Source organism: Nymphalis io, chromosome 12, assembly GCF_905147045.1.
Source record: "Nymphalis io chromosome 12, ilAglIoxx1.1, whole genome shotgun sequence".
Lineage (NCBI taxonomy): Eukaryota > Metazoa > Arthropoda > Insecta > Lepidoptera > Nymphalidae > Nymphalis > Nymphalis io.
Genome location: NC_065899.1, coordinates 12483681 through 12497371, shown reverse-complemented (window position 1 = coordinate 12497371; position 13691 = coordinate 12483681). Strand labels below are relative to the sequence as shown.

General features: G+C 31.6%; 2 protein-coding genes across 2 annotated transcripts in view; both read right to left on the bottom strand.

Moving 5' to 3' along the window:
- LOC126772529 (HIG1 domain family member 2A, mitochondrial) overlaps positions 1 to 13691 on the bottom strand; it is a 397572-nt gene that overhangs the window by 375294 nt on the left and 8587 nt on the right. The window lies entirely within an intron of this gene.
- LOC126772522 (PRADC1-like protein) lies at positions 5830 to 12606 on the bottom strand. The gene is made up of 6 exons (XM_050492921.1): positions 12487 to 12606; positions 12279 to 12415; positions 11559 to 11674; positions 11225 to 11350; positions 10637 to 10804; positions 5830 to 10234 (listed from the first exon to the last, which is right to left on the bottom strand). The coding sequence occupies exons 1-6, from the start codon at positions 12578 to 12580 to the stop codon at positions 10231 to 10233; spliced, it is 645 nt and encodes a 214-aa protein (XP_050348878.1). The 5' UTR covers positions 12581 to 12606; the 3' UTR covers positions 5830 to 10230.

Sequence of the window (13691 nt, the reverse complement as noted above, 5' to 3'; positions counted from 1 at the left end):
ATATCAAACTAACGCCAATTCGAAATGTAGATTATAAATTAAAAAGTATAAAACTAAAGTAAATATTTTTAATAAACAAACACAATTGTAATGGCAAACTTAGACTGTTACCATCATTCCATTTCCATTTAACGTCTGATTAAAACAGAAAATCTAGTTCTCAATAAGCAAACTTAATTAAATTGGATTTACGAAAATGTTAATTAAATTTTCCCATTGTGTACAATACTTTAGTATACATTAGTATAGTTATATAAAAACAATAAATACAAAATGTTATAATGTTAAAATATAAATTTACACACCAAACTAAATATTGGTTATTTATTCTAAGTCTATTTTTAAAAAATAAATATTAAGTTTTCTTTAAAATTTTTCTTTGACGTAATTAAAATTTTTGACGAGCCGGTTTGCGTGGTTGGTAAATACTTGCCTTTCACGCTGAAGGTTGTGGGTTCGATTCCAACCCAGGACATTTGTGTGCATGAACATGTCTGTTTGTCCTGAGTCTGGTATTTACAAAAGAAAAATGGTATATGTAGTATATCAGTTGTCTGGTTTCCATAGCACAAGCTTTGTACAAACTTAATTTGGGATCAGATGGCCGTGTGTGAAAAATGTCCCAGGATATTATAAAATTTTATTTTTAGATTTATACGTAAACTGCCAGAGGGACAAATGATTGTAATCGACTTTCATTTCTGGTGTAAAAATTATTTTTTATCCTGTGTTCAGTAATATTATGTTTGTATTATTTGTGGAATCTATTTCTAGTTATTTCAATAAAAATGGAGTTATCAAAATCGCAAATACGCAACGTATATTTTCAATCATCGTTGATATATAAAAAAATAAGTCGTATAGTAAATAAGCTCATGTATTTTATATTAAATAGATAAAAAGAAACAAATTATAATTCTATATAAAGAAATAGTGATATCAATTTTCCATTTGCCAGAATTTACCGTTAGAAAACATTAAGACGTTTACAAATTACAAGTATAAAAAATTGTTGAAATATTATTTCTTTATCAAGAAATACAAAATTGTAACACATTTTTGTTTTATACATTGAAATACTCTTTCAACATAACAATAACATTACAAATGTATCACAGATACGGGAAACATTTTGTTACATTTGACTTGCAATTTAAGTATAAGAGAAATAAGTGGGTAAATATTCATAAATATACATAGAATGTGATCTGTAACAACGCGTGCGCAACCCGATTCGCGCATCCAAGATGGCGTGCATAGAGCACAGCGCACACGCCGTGTCGGTTGCGCTTGACCGGCCAAGCGCGAACCCGTTTTTTTTCTACATAAACATTGTTCGCAGTAGAGAAATCGACGGCCGTAACTGTGGCTATTGTTGTACGCTTTTAAACCGAGAATATCAGAGCGTGATGCAGTAAAATAATGGAAGAGCGTACAGTTAAATTTACTTTATATAATGTTAATCCTAAATAATACAAATGTTTACATATACATTAAAATCCATTAGAATTTATTTTAATAATTTTACAAATCGAATTTACGCCGCGTCATTGATATATATTTTTATATAAACAAGGTCCAGCTTCAAATAAATTTTTATTAACAAAACGTTATTCACATGACACACATGAATTGTTGCAGTATAACATAGTTAAATGTTACACATTAAGTATAACTGTAAACTATATGTATATTGTTTCCAGTTCATTACAATTCTTATATATTCCTTGTTCAAACTTATCCAGGCGTAACATTAAAATGACGGCATATCTATGCGCATACGCAATGAACCCGCATTTAGTGAACTTCTTCGAGACTCGGAGATTATTATTTAAAGTGTCACCAAGTGTGTTATATTTCTTATGTAAAGAGAAATTCAACTATTACTTGTACATACTGTTTAATAGTACATAGCCGAGATGACCGAGTGATTAAAACGCGTAAAACTAACCGATGATCGCGAGTTCAAACCCAGACAAGAACCACTGAATTTCATATGCTTAATATGTGTTTATAATTCATCTGGTGCTCGGCAGTGATGGTGAACATCGTTAGGAAACCTGCAAGTCTCTAATTTTACTGATAGTCTATAAAAATAATAATAGTAACTTTCATCAATACTAGTATTATAAATGCGAAAGTGAATCTGTTTGTTTGTTACGCTTTCACGTATTCACTACTCAAGCTATCAGTTTGAAACTAATTGTCAGTGATACAGAAAAAGAAATAAGGTACCTAACACACACAGGCAAAGCCGCGGGCGGAAACTAGTTACCGATAAAACGGATATATCTAAAATTGATTAAAATAACGTATTCATTTGTCATATGTTACATTTCCCAGGCCGGCATTAGATACGGTCAACTTAAATATTTCATTATTCTACCCTACTTTCTCGATAGAACCTTTGTTGCCACGTGTAAATAAACGATACCACACTGTCCACCCCTAGAATTAAATAGCAGAATTATTTAATTTTTATTATTCATTACGTTACCTAATTAGTACCTACGACAAAATATTAAACAGTTGAATCTGAAATATAAAGATCAATTTATTTTTTATAGTATATGTAGGCGGACGAGCATATGGGCCACCTAATGGTAAGTGGTCACCAATGCCCATAGACATTGGCATTGTAAGAAATGTTAACCATTGCTTACATCGCCAATACGCCACCAACCTTGGGAACTAAGATGTTATGGCCCTTTTGCCGGTAATTACTCAGGCGCACTCACATTCCAAACGGAACACAACAATATCAAGTACTGCAGTTTTGCGGTAGAATATCTGATGAGTAGGTGGTACCTACCCAGACGAGGTTGCACGAATCCCTACTACTACCAGTAAAATCATCTGTAGACCTCCTTATCGCTTTATTGATTATCATGTCTTTTAAAGGTTGCCTGGAAGAGTACGCCCTCTTAGCGTTAAATCGCCTTGTACATACCATTTTTTTTTTTTGCATTTGTAACTTTTTTGTAACTCTTTTGATGTACAATAAAGCATATTCTATTCTGTCCTATTCTATACTTATCTAGTATTTATGTAATGACATGACATGATATGAGCCGAGGAGGACCAGTTGTTAAAATGCGCGAATCTTAACCGATGATTACGGGTACAAGCCAGGCAATCACCACTGAATTTTCATGTACTTAATTTGTGTTTATAATTCATCTCATATTCGGAAGTGAAGGAAAACATCGTTAGAAAACCTGCATGTGTCTAACTTTACTGAAATTCTACTACATGTGTTTCCACAAATCCGATTTGCTATCGTGGTGGAATAAGCACCAAGCCATTAGCCCAGCAGTTATTTTTTTAAGTAATACTTTGTAATTTATTTATAAATTAAACAAAATAATACAATAATAAAAATATTATTTATACAGTTACATATTATTATTACGAGATGTAAAAAAATACTATGATTTTACGTTACACAGCTTTACTATGTAACGATGTCAAAATGTCACTTGATTTTTAATTACAGAAGTAATTACATAAATAAATAAAAAGCAGGAACAATACATTTGAAAAATAAATATTAATCATAGGACATGGGACATGTGATTTGCTGGACAGAAAAGGGATTAAAATTAAGTATACACTGATTTCCGTTTCATGTTCGATACTCGACATATTGCTGGCTTCACAAACATTCGCCTTTCACATAAAACAAACTTTCTGTCGAAAATACTTCCATAAAATAATACCTCCATGTTTGCTCGTTTTGTTATCATATTCTAATGTTCACATTCAATGCAAGCCTATTTCAGATAGAACCTAAAATTTCGACTAAACGCTCGAAAAATATATCTAATAAAGCCCTCCGCTACCAATCGCCTCACTAAATTAAGTATCTCTTTTATATTGTATAAGACAAACAGACATTGGCATTGCAATAAAAATTAACCACCCCTTACAACAATGCGCCACCAACCTTGGTAACTAAGATGTTATGTCCCTTGTATGTAGTAACACTGGCTATCTCATCCATCAGATCTCAATACTAAGTACCCATTCCTGCGCTAGAAATTATGATGAGTAGTGGTACCCATCCCGATTGGCTTAAACAAAGCCCAACCACCAAGCATACTTTGCAAAAAATACTTTAAATTATAATATTTTCTTGTCTGCGCTATAAAATATATTCCAAATATTTTTAAATACATTTGGTAAAATCTATGTTCAGCCCATCAGTCTGTAAAATATTGCGTCATTTGAACATTATCATATTACATTTTAGTAATGTAAGTACCTATTTTGAACAAATAAATATGCTATCTAATAAAGTGAATAAATATTTATATATTCTATTTATTATTTGCTTATCGCGCAGTAATAAATTGTTTTTTAGCTAACCTACTTTAACATCCTTTAAATAATGCGTATATAAACCAATTAACGGGGTTAATTACAGTTGTAATTATGTTTCGTCGAATCTATCATTGGGTAATAAAAATTCGTAAATTGTATTAGTTAAACAAACGTGACCATACTTGATGCCATGACCTATTTTGAGTGGGATAGTCCTGCTTTCAAAATACTTGTCTACTACTGCGTGTTCTTAAAAAAGTTGATAACGTATACGACGTCGTTTGACGTTTAAAAAAGCTTTTAAAAAGCGAACTTTGACTTGGCAGAATTTTGTACTCAACTAGCATAGACACACCAAAGAAAAAAAAAGACTTAAAAATATGGTTCGAAAACCAAATTAATACATTTATCTATTAAATAATAAATTTGATACGCATGCGTTTTATTTTTTATTTATTTACAGGCGTAAAACAGCTAAGCTTCTGAACTGCTTCTGTTTGTCAACCGATTTTCTTTTTCTTTTTACCAAAACTATTGACAATTTAGTAAAGTAGAAAAAAATGTTTAAAACTTGCAAATACTCATATTTCTTTCTCAAATTTTCACTAATGGTTATGGTGCAATCTCTACTACGTAGTGACTGTACTATATTACAGTCGAACAGTATTTTTTATCAACCAATTAGTTTGATTGTAAATGATTTGAAATAGTAACTTTTTCGATTAATTATATATTTTATATATAAAAGAATAACTGACTGACTGATTGATTTATCAGTGCGCAGCCCAAGCATTGGCATTGGCATTGTAAGAAATGTTAACCATCGCTTATATCACCAATGCGCCACCAACTTTGGGAACTAAGATGTTATGTCCCTTGTGCCTGTAATTACACTGGCTCACTTATCCTTCAAACCGGAACACAACAATAACAAGTACTGCTGTTTTGCGGTAGAATATCAAATGAGTGGGTGGTACCTACCCAGACGAGCTTGCACAAAGCCCTACCGGTATTGACTGATTTACATTTGGCAGAATTTCCTTCAACACATGCAGGTTCTTTCCCCAAGTAAATAGGTTTATTTAAAAAAAATAAGTCAATGTACACAAAAATGTTTTTTTTAATGTAGGAAATTAAATGGAACATGTCACATCGACGTCTGACCAAAATATGCACAAACCTCTCGAAGAATTCTTGATAATCAAAAAAAGTAACATCAGTTCAGCCAGTTTTTCGGTTCTATGCCTCAGAAACTAATATGCAACATTGACTACAATAATTATAACATTTTAAGTGTATACGCATCAAAATGGCGTATCAGCAAAAATCATCTTCAATATTTCACGAGCAAGTGAGATAAGAGCCGAGTTCTAACAGAATAGAACTACTGTGTGTCTAGCACAAGTTTTTTAAATAATTAAATAAATAAATATCCATAAATAAAAATTACAGTTCAATTTTTTTCAACGTAAAATAGGTGAGGAAATAAAAGTCAATTCATAAATGGAGTCTATTATATTTCTGTAAAAAGGAACAAATGACGAGAAACAACAATAAATTAAACAAAATGGATACTCAAATAATTAATTAATAAAATAAATATACTGTGTCAAATCAGACTGATATACGAACACAAAACATTACAAATGCATATACTATAGGGTAAGTTTTTGTAGTGAAATATCTTTGGTCACAGATAGAGTAAATAGTCAAGTTCGACTTTTGTAACGTTGGAATGAAACTTTTCTGATCAAAAAAACGTTTCACTCTTGTGTGTTGAACGCGTTTGTTTTTAAATAAATGATAAGACATTATTAAGGTATGTAATACGTAGGAAAATTTCTGGTGTACATGATAATGCCGCAGTGCCCATTATTAACGCAACCTCAATTCACGTATAAAAAAATATTTGCAAATTTTTTATTTTCTTATTTTTTATGTTCTTATTTGTATTTTTCATTATTTATTATTTCACTTAGTACATTAGTCACACTGAAGGTTTATTATTCTTGGAATAATTACCTGTTAACTCTACACAGGGCAGATTTTCGCCATCGAAAATTTGAAGCGTCTAGAACTTTCTACTGGCCCAGCGATCTCTCTCTACGACAAATATGACTAAGTGTACACGCTTCCATCGATTAGGGCAACAATGTTAGTTGCGACCAAATTTTTTTTTTGAGTAGCAACATTGTAACCCCAAAAATGTGCAAATTTACACCTGTGTGATAAGGGTGCTAGCTCAGTGAGGCCTTGGTATTTCATCGATACAGTATTTGTCCCGTTAAGTAAGTGGAATTATCTTGAAAGTAAGTATCAACTATTATACGCAATAATTATATTTACATCAGTAATGTTACACTAACGTGTGTTCAGACATGTATACATGTTCTAACAAGGGGTTACATGTATAAAATTCTAATATAAGATATAGTATTCCTAATTTAATCCATATCCGGCCAGTTATTTTTGCTTGAAACAGTAACAAAGATCCATCTGTCCATGCTCACAAACTTTCGAACATATCATATCTGTGCAAGCAATAAAGCAACTGTTCACTTTATTGCTAGACGCCGCTAGATGGCACTGAAAAATATAAACTTCTCGTAGACAGAGAAACTAATAGACGCAATGGCCATTTCTTTCTCACTTACACAAGAAAGAGAACGAAAATTACGTTAAAAATGATTTAGACGGAGATAGAATTATCAAATATTTTGTCCCTTATCGCCTAACCAATTTTGGTATTTGTTTCGCTACTCAAGTAGCGAAATCCTATTGTCTTCAGGATCAGGACGTAACAAACTTGACAGTTGGTGCGTTCATTGTGTTTTTTGTTAAATTTTCGCTTACTTTTATGTTAGAAAACGGTTCTTATCCAGTGAAAAGGCCGAGAAACAGTCCATATATCATATCGAAGGTTATACAATGGTATATTGTCGTATTATTTCATGTTAAAGTGATAGCAAGTAGGAAATTGCCGGCGTGTGTTTTTATTTATCATGTAAGTGCTGCCAGCGTTAGCTAGAAAAATGTCCTGTTTTTTGATAAAAAAACATCGACTCGTCAACAATGTAAACAAATTAATATGGAGTCCAATAATAAACTAAAGTGCTTCGTTATATGTAAATATGTTATTTTAATTTATTCGTTCTTCTTTTTATAATTTCATAACGACAATATTATTTAACATTCATCATGAATTTATAATATTATTAGATTCCGAGTCAAGAGGTTAACATAGAAATATATGTGGCAACCATTCTTTAGTAATAATTTAATTGAGTGTTTTAGATTTCAACTTCTGAGGAGAATGCTAATCCAGTACCATATAAAGATGCTTAAGTACTATTGATAACGGAAACAAAAACAAACAATGCAACAGTTTTTGGGTGTAGTTGGAAACCAAAAAATTAATTTAATTAAAAAAAAGTATAATAAATATTAAAAGTAAAATTTAATAAACTTATTTTGTTTTAATTAAATCCTTATAATTATTTATCTGCCAAAACAGGGAATGCAGTTACTATGACAGCATTATACGCACACATTAACAAACTATCTCTCAATCGCGGTTCTAAGCCGGTAAATCATTTCGTAAACAATATATGTTACCGGATAATTTTAATGACATTCAGTTTATGATAAATCCAGCCAGATTATAATCTGTCGTAAAAGTATGAACGGCGCATATTATTTTTAATATAACGCACCAATTTTAGTTAAATTATAAACACAATAAACTCGTGTAACAAACCTATTTATACTACCTACAATTAGGGATTAAGGGGATTGATAAATATTTCATTATTTCACAATATTATATATTTAATTTATGTTATTTTGTTTTCCCGTATTTCATTGATTATGTTATTTTATAAATAAATATGACGTAATTTTTTTTTTTTGAAATGTGATAACTGTCTTTTTAATACTTTTAAGTTGGCAACATGGTCTTATAGAAAGGGCGGCAAAGAGAGTAAATATGGAGGGACATAATAAATGGCTGCCGAGCTGGATATTTGGTTTCTTTTATTTATAAACAGTATCGATCACGCGCCGACCGCATATACCCTAATACTAGGTTAGGTTAACATAAAATATTACAAATGATGGATATTAAGTGCTCCGTTCACTAATTTTTGCTAGTTCAAATTTTTTCTATATTAATTATAAAGCGATGTCTCCAGCTAATTAATTCGAGCGGTACATAAGCGTTGTTTGATGTTTACACATGTGCTAATAATTATTTATATAACATTAATCTGTGTGAAGTGAAAGCGTCGACCAAAGGGCGCTGCAAGACAATCTCGCTCTACTGACCAAGGGCCAGGGCGCCGCTCACAATAGGATAGGACATCATTTAGACATTTTCGCAGATCCGACCATATTCTCCGAGAGCGCGTCGCGACCCGGCGTCGGACATGAAAATAAAACACCAGTCGAAGAATCGCCTTCGTATTAATTTAATTTAAGATGACGTAAAATCATTTATATTATATTATGTGAAATGCACTTGTATAAAGTGTGTTTTATTTTGCCTATGTAAACACTTTCAGTTAAAAATATGTATTAGATTGTCACGATCACGAGGGGGTGTGCAGAATTACCAGATACAGATAAAAAAGTTTGAAAAACTTTGAGGTATTGTAAATCGAACAATATTAATAATCTTCATTTCAAAGTAAATTACATACTAAGTTTTACTAACACATTCACAGTCTAAATAATTAATTAATAGTTAATGAAATAAATAGACCAAACATTCAACTATATTTATATATGTATATTGGAATGTTTGTGAATCACATCTTATACCAGTGGCTCTCAATATATTTGAAGTCGGGGAACACTTTAGAACTGGCATTGCTGAGCTTGCTTGTTTTCAAAAATTAAGTTAATTATGGAGAAGTTGAAATTACAGGCACAAGGGACATAACATTTTAGTATCCAAAGTTGGTGGCGCATTGGATATGTAAGCGATGGTTGACATTTCTTACAATGCTAATTTCTAAGGGCGTTGGTGACCACTTACCATCAGGTGGCTCATATGCTCGTCCGCCTTCTTATTCTATAAAAAAAAAAAAAAAAACAAAAAACATAATATTATATTATACAAATTGTACCAGTATGCTTCGCTTTGTACTTTTGAGGTAATGTTGACAACACTACGTACAGCCATTATGATTATATTGTGGTTGCTGCGACACCAAAGCAGCTGTTACATTGGCAAACATTTTTTTTTTATAGAATAGGAAGGCGGACGAGCATATGGGCCACCTGATGGTAAGTGGTCGCCAACGCCCAAAGACATTGGCATTGTAAGAAATGTTAACCATCGCTTACATCACCAATGTGCCACCAACTTTTAGAACTTAGATGTTATGTCCCTTGTGCCTGTAATTATATTGGCTCACCCTTCAAACCAGAACACAACAATAAGTAGAATATCTGATGAGTGGGTGGTACCTACCCAGACGAGCTTACGTTTTATTCCTTTAATCATATTTTTAAACAAATTAACCCACTTTTGGTACTCGTAACATTGCTGTATAACAACAATTATATTGCCCCCACTGTGTGTTAACTGCACTAGCTTACGATTCATGCCAGTACGATTTTTATATAAATACAGAGTACTGCGGTCCGCGCGCAATAGCGAATGCCCCGACATGTACACGAAGCCATATTGCATAGTTATTTGTTAAAAAAGCTAATCATTATATATAAAAAAATCCGTAACATTATCTTTTGAAACAGCTTTTAATAGTTTAGTTAATTATCTTGGATCAGTTGATGTGGCTTCACGGAGCACCAGTACAGGACCACTGGCTTATGGTCAGTGAGCGCTACCCGTTTTGTACTTACATACGAACTAAACCATCTTGCATTATTCATGTAACTTTATCACCTAGGACAAGATATATTAATATCAACATACATATTTTTATACATGACCATTTTTTTACACTACAGATGTTTGTTAAAAAATGTAGGCACTTATCACATTCAATTTGTAAAAAAATCATGGTATATCTCCAATAGAGGAGAAAGTGAAAGGCATCTTACGATATAACTACTAGCAGCCACTTAGTGATTCACCCAGAAATTACCGTAAACTAATGACTTGATAAAATGCAACTAATTTTTTTTGGATTAGACATTATTATTATTTTCGAAACAAATCAGTATGATGTATTATAACATTGATTGTAAAATATCAAGACTTTATGTGAATTACATAATGTCTCACATTGTAAAATTACAAAACATAAGAACATTCAAATGGAAAACAAACAAACATTTGCATTACCATGATATCCAAGGTGGTTGATTCATTTTACCTAATGGTACATGGGTCATATTTATAGGTAAATTTACAAGGGCATATCTTTTATGCAGCCTCTTCAATGTCCTCAGTATAGTTGCTCCACTACGACCCAGTAGAAAAGCTGCTGGTATGTTCACATCCAACTCCATTCTGAAATAACAAGAGAAACATGTTTTGTTTGAATAAATACAGGAGAGTTTTCTTATGAAGCTGTTCCATGTGGTTTCACATGTGGGCAAGATTTTTTCAAATCCTTCTAGTAGTTCCAGAGATTACTATGTTCAATCAAAAATACAAATCAACTCTTCAGCTTTATATTAGTAATAGTTATTTCTTAGACCGACCACATCGCTTTGGTGGACATTTAATTGGTGGATGTGACTGGTTACGTCTTCATGATTGACTGCGGTCCAGCAGAGATCAATCAACTGTAAAATACTACTGAACAGACATCTTCTACGGCCCTTTTTGTCTAATAAATATCTTGTAAGGCTGCAGATTCCAAGATTCTGGGTTCAAAACCTAAATTCTAGTCATTATTCGAGTCTAAATTATAGAAATAAAACTTACTTATCATCAACCATTTCAATGAGATGGTCCAAGGCATCGTCCCATTTATCAACTGATTCTGTGATGATAATTGCTTGAGCGCCTGCTTGCTGTGCTTTTAACGTCTTAAACACAAATGAGCACTCCCTGAAAAAATTAAAAGTTTGGCATTTACTAAACAACAAATAAGTTCTTTCTGTTTATGTTGTCTTGTTATAATGTTTCTCAATAAATGGGCTCCAACAAACAAACTCCTTAGTTATATAATATGAATATAGATTTTAACAATTCCATTGTTCTAGACTAGCTTCAAAATCTGATATGGTTGCCTTAAGATAAAGAATTTTATACTCACCCTCTCTCTGATAAGGCTATATTGCCAAATACTTCGTCTGTATTCATAACATCAGCACAGCTGTGCAAAGGAACTGTTGGGACTAATCTTGCCTTCTCAAAATGAATACTGCCATTCTGAAAATTAATATCTTTTATAAAAGCAAAAAAAATACAAAACATTCTTATTACTATTATCTCCATTTAAATAATACTTTTGTTAAGTGTAATTTTATATTTTTTAGTCATATTTCATTATGAGATATCTAAGAATTAGTATGAAATTGCAATTAAAATTTTATTATTCAATGCTTATGCAATTTAAGATTATTTTAATAAATAATAAACATTGCGAACCATGATGAACTGATGGATGGAGCATGTAGATCTAAACCAATGTTTACAAGTTCAAGGATCTCAGAAAAAAAATTGAGTTTTCATAGACTTATATTTATTTATAATCCATCTCTGGTCAGGCAGTTTAAGCAATCATTGTAAGGAAACCTGCACATGTCGTGTGAAATTCTGACAGATATGTATCCAGTAACTAACCTCTATTGGAGCAGCATAGAGGAATATGATCCCAATCATTTCCTAAAAGGAGAGGAGGCCTTTGCCCACAAGTGGGACATTATTTTAGTGTTACTTTAGTGCTACAGATATGTGTATCTATATTAAATCATATTGTTTGTATCTAGTTAGTAAGAAAAATTACAATAACAAAAAAACTACATATACGTACAAAAGGAATACCAAAGTCTTTAGCTGGTCTAATGCGATAAGAATATCTTAGCTCTGGTGGGTCCAAGATTTCGAAAAATATATCTCCTGCAATAATATCAGCTGTAGATGCGCCGTCATAGAAGTGTAAGTCGTTTGCTGCAATGTTGTATTTACATTAATAAAAATAATTAATAATTTTATTGTAGATATAAATTTAGACTGTTCACCTCCAGACGAAACTTTAGGCATAAAAAATGCGAATAATATACACATAAATAAATGAATACATTTTTTAACTTTTAAAAATTTTATGGAGGGCATATTAATCTATTGAATGTCAAATCTACCTACCACAGAGTACATAACCACTACGTTTTAAAATCTTCTATGAAAATAATGTCAATGTCATTTAAGCAAAATGCAGATCGTATATTAAAATTTGTTGACTGTAAATATACTAATTACACAAGAATTGCTTATTTATAGGCATTTATTATATGCCTCATCAATTTGAAGGCCGCCACTGTAGTTGATTTATCCTTTTGAAAACCATTTTATTCTCTTCTAATAATGTTGTTTTCTAAGGAAACTGTCTATTCGCTTATACCTATTCCCGTCTATTCCCTTTCAAATATTTTAGAGAGAACTGATACTAGTGAAATTGAGCAGTAATTGTTAACATTAGATAAACAACCTCTTTTATGAAGCGGTTTTACTACTGACGTTGTGAGATTTGAAGGAAATGTCCCATTGGTGAAAGACATATTTATTAAATCGCACAGCGCTTTAATACTTTAGTATTAATAGAATCTGCACCAACCGCATTAATATTTTTGAGAGACTTTACTATTTTTTTTGCTTTTTAAATGGTACAAGGTTCCAAAAAATAGTATTACTAACATGTTCTCCTTTTTCATTCTATTATTATTTATCAATTGAGACTTATTTTTAGTATCAATGAATACTTTATTAAATATTTGTGCAATATCAAGGAGATTTTTGGTTTTGATATTATTGTGTACTATTTTATTCAGTCCTTGCACACGCTTAAAAAAATTATCTTGACATCCTTTTATTAATGTCCAAGCAGCTTTACATTTATTACTTGATAATTCAATGTGTGTCGTATTGTTTTTATTTGGGTGTAATTAATACAACGTCGTAATATTTTATTAAATGTAAAATAGTATAGTATCCTTATAACTTTTTTTATCTTTATAGATCCTATATCTTAACTTTCTTTTAGTTTTACACGATAATTTCAGGCCCCGAGTCATTTTGCCATTTTTCCTTTTTATTCCGCTTTACCATCTCGCAAGAAACGTAGTAGTTACTCTTGTGTCAACAATCATAATAAATATTTAACTATCTATCCGTCCGGAAATCGTAAAGGTGAAATGATTTTATTTTGTTAATCCTGAAATATATTATT

Coding starts and splice junctions, on each gene's coding strand:
- LOC126772522 (XM_050492921.1), bottom strand. CDS start 12,580: ATGCCCTCCATAAAATTTTTAAAAGTTAAAAAATGTATTCATTTATTT. Junction 11,675..12,278: donor AAGACTTTGGTATTCCTTTT/GTACGTATATGT, acceptor ATTAATTTTCAG/AATGGCAGTATTCATTTTGA. Junction 11,351..11,558: donor ATAGCCTTATCAGAGAGAGG/GTGAGTATAAAA, acceptor TAATTTTTTCAG/GGAGTGCTCATTTGTGTTTA.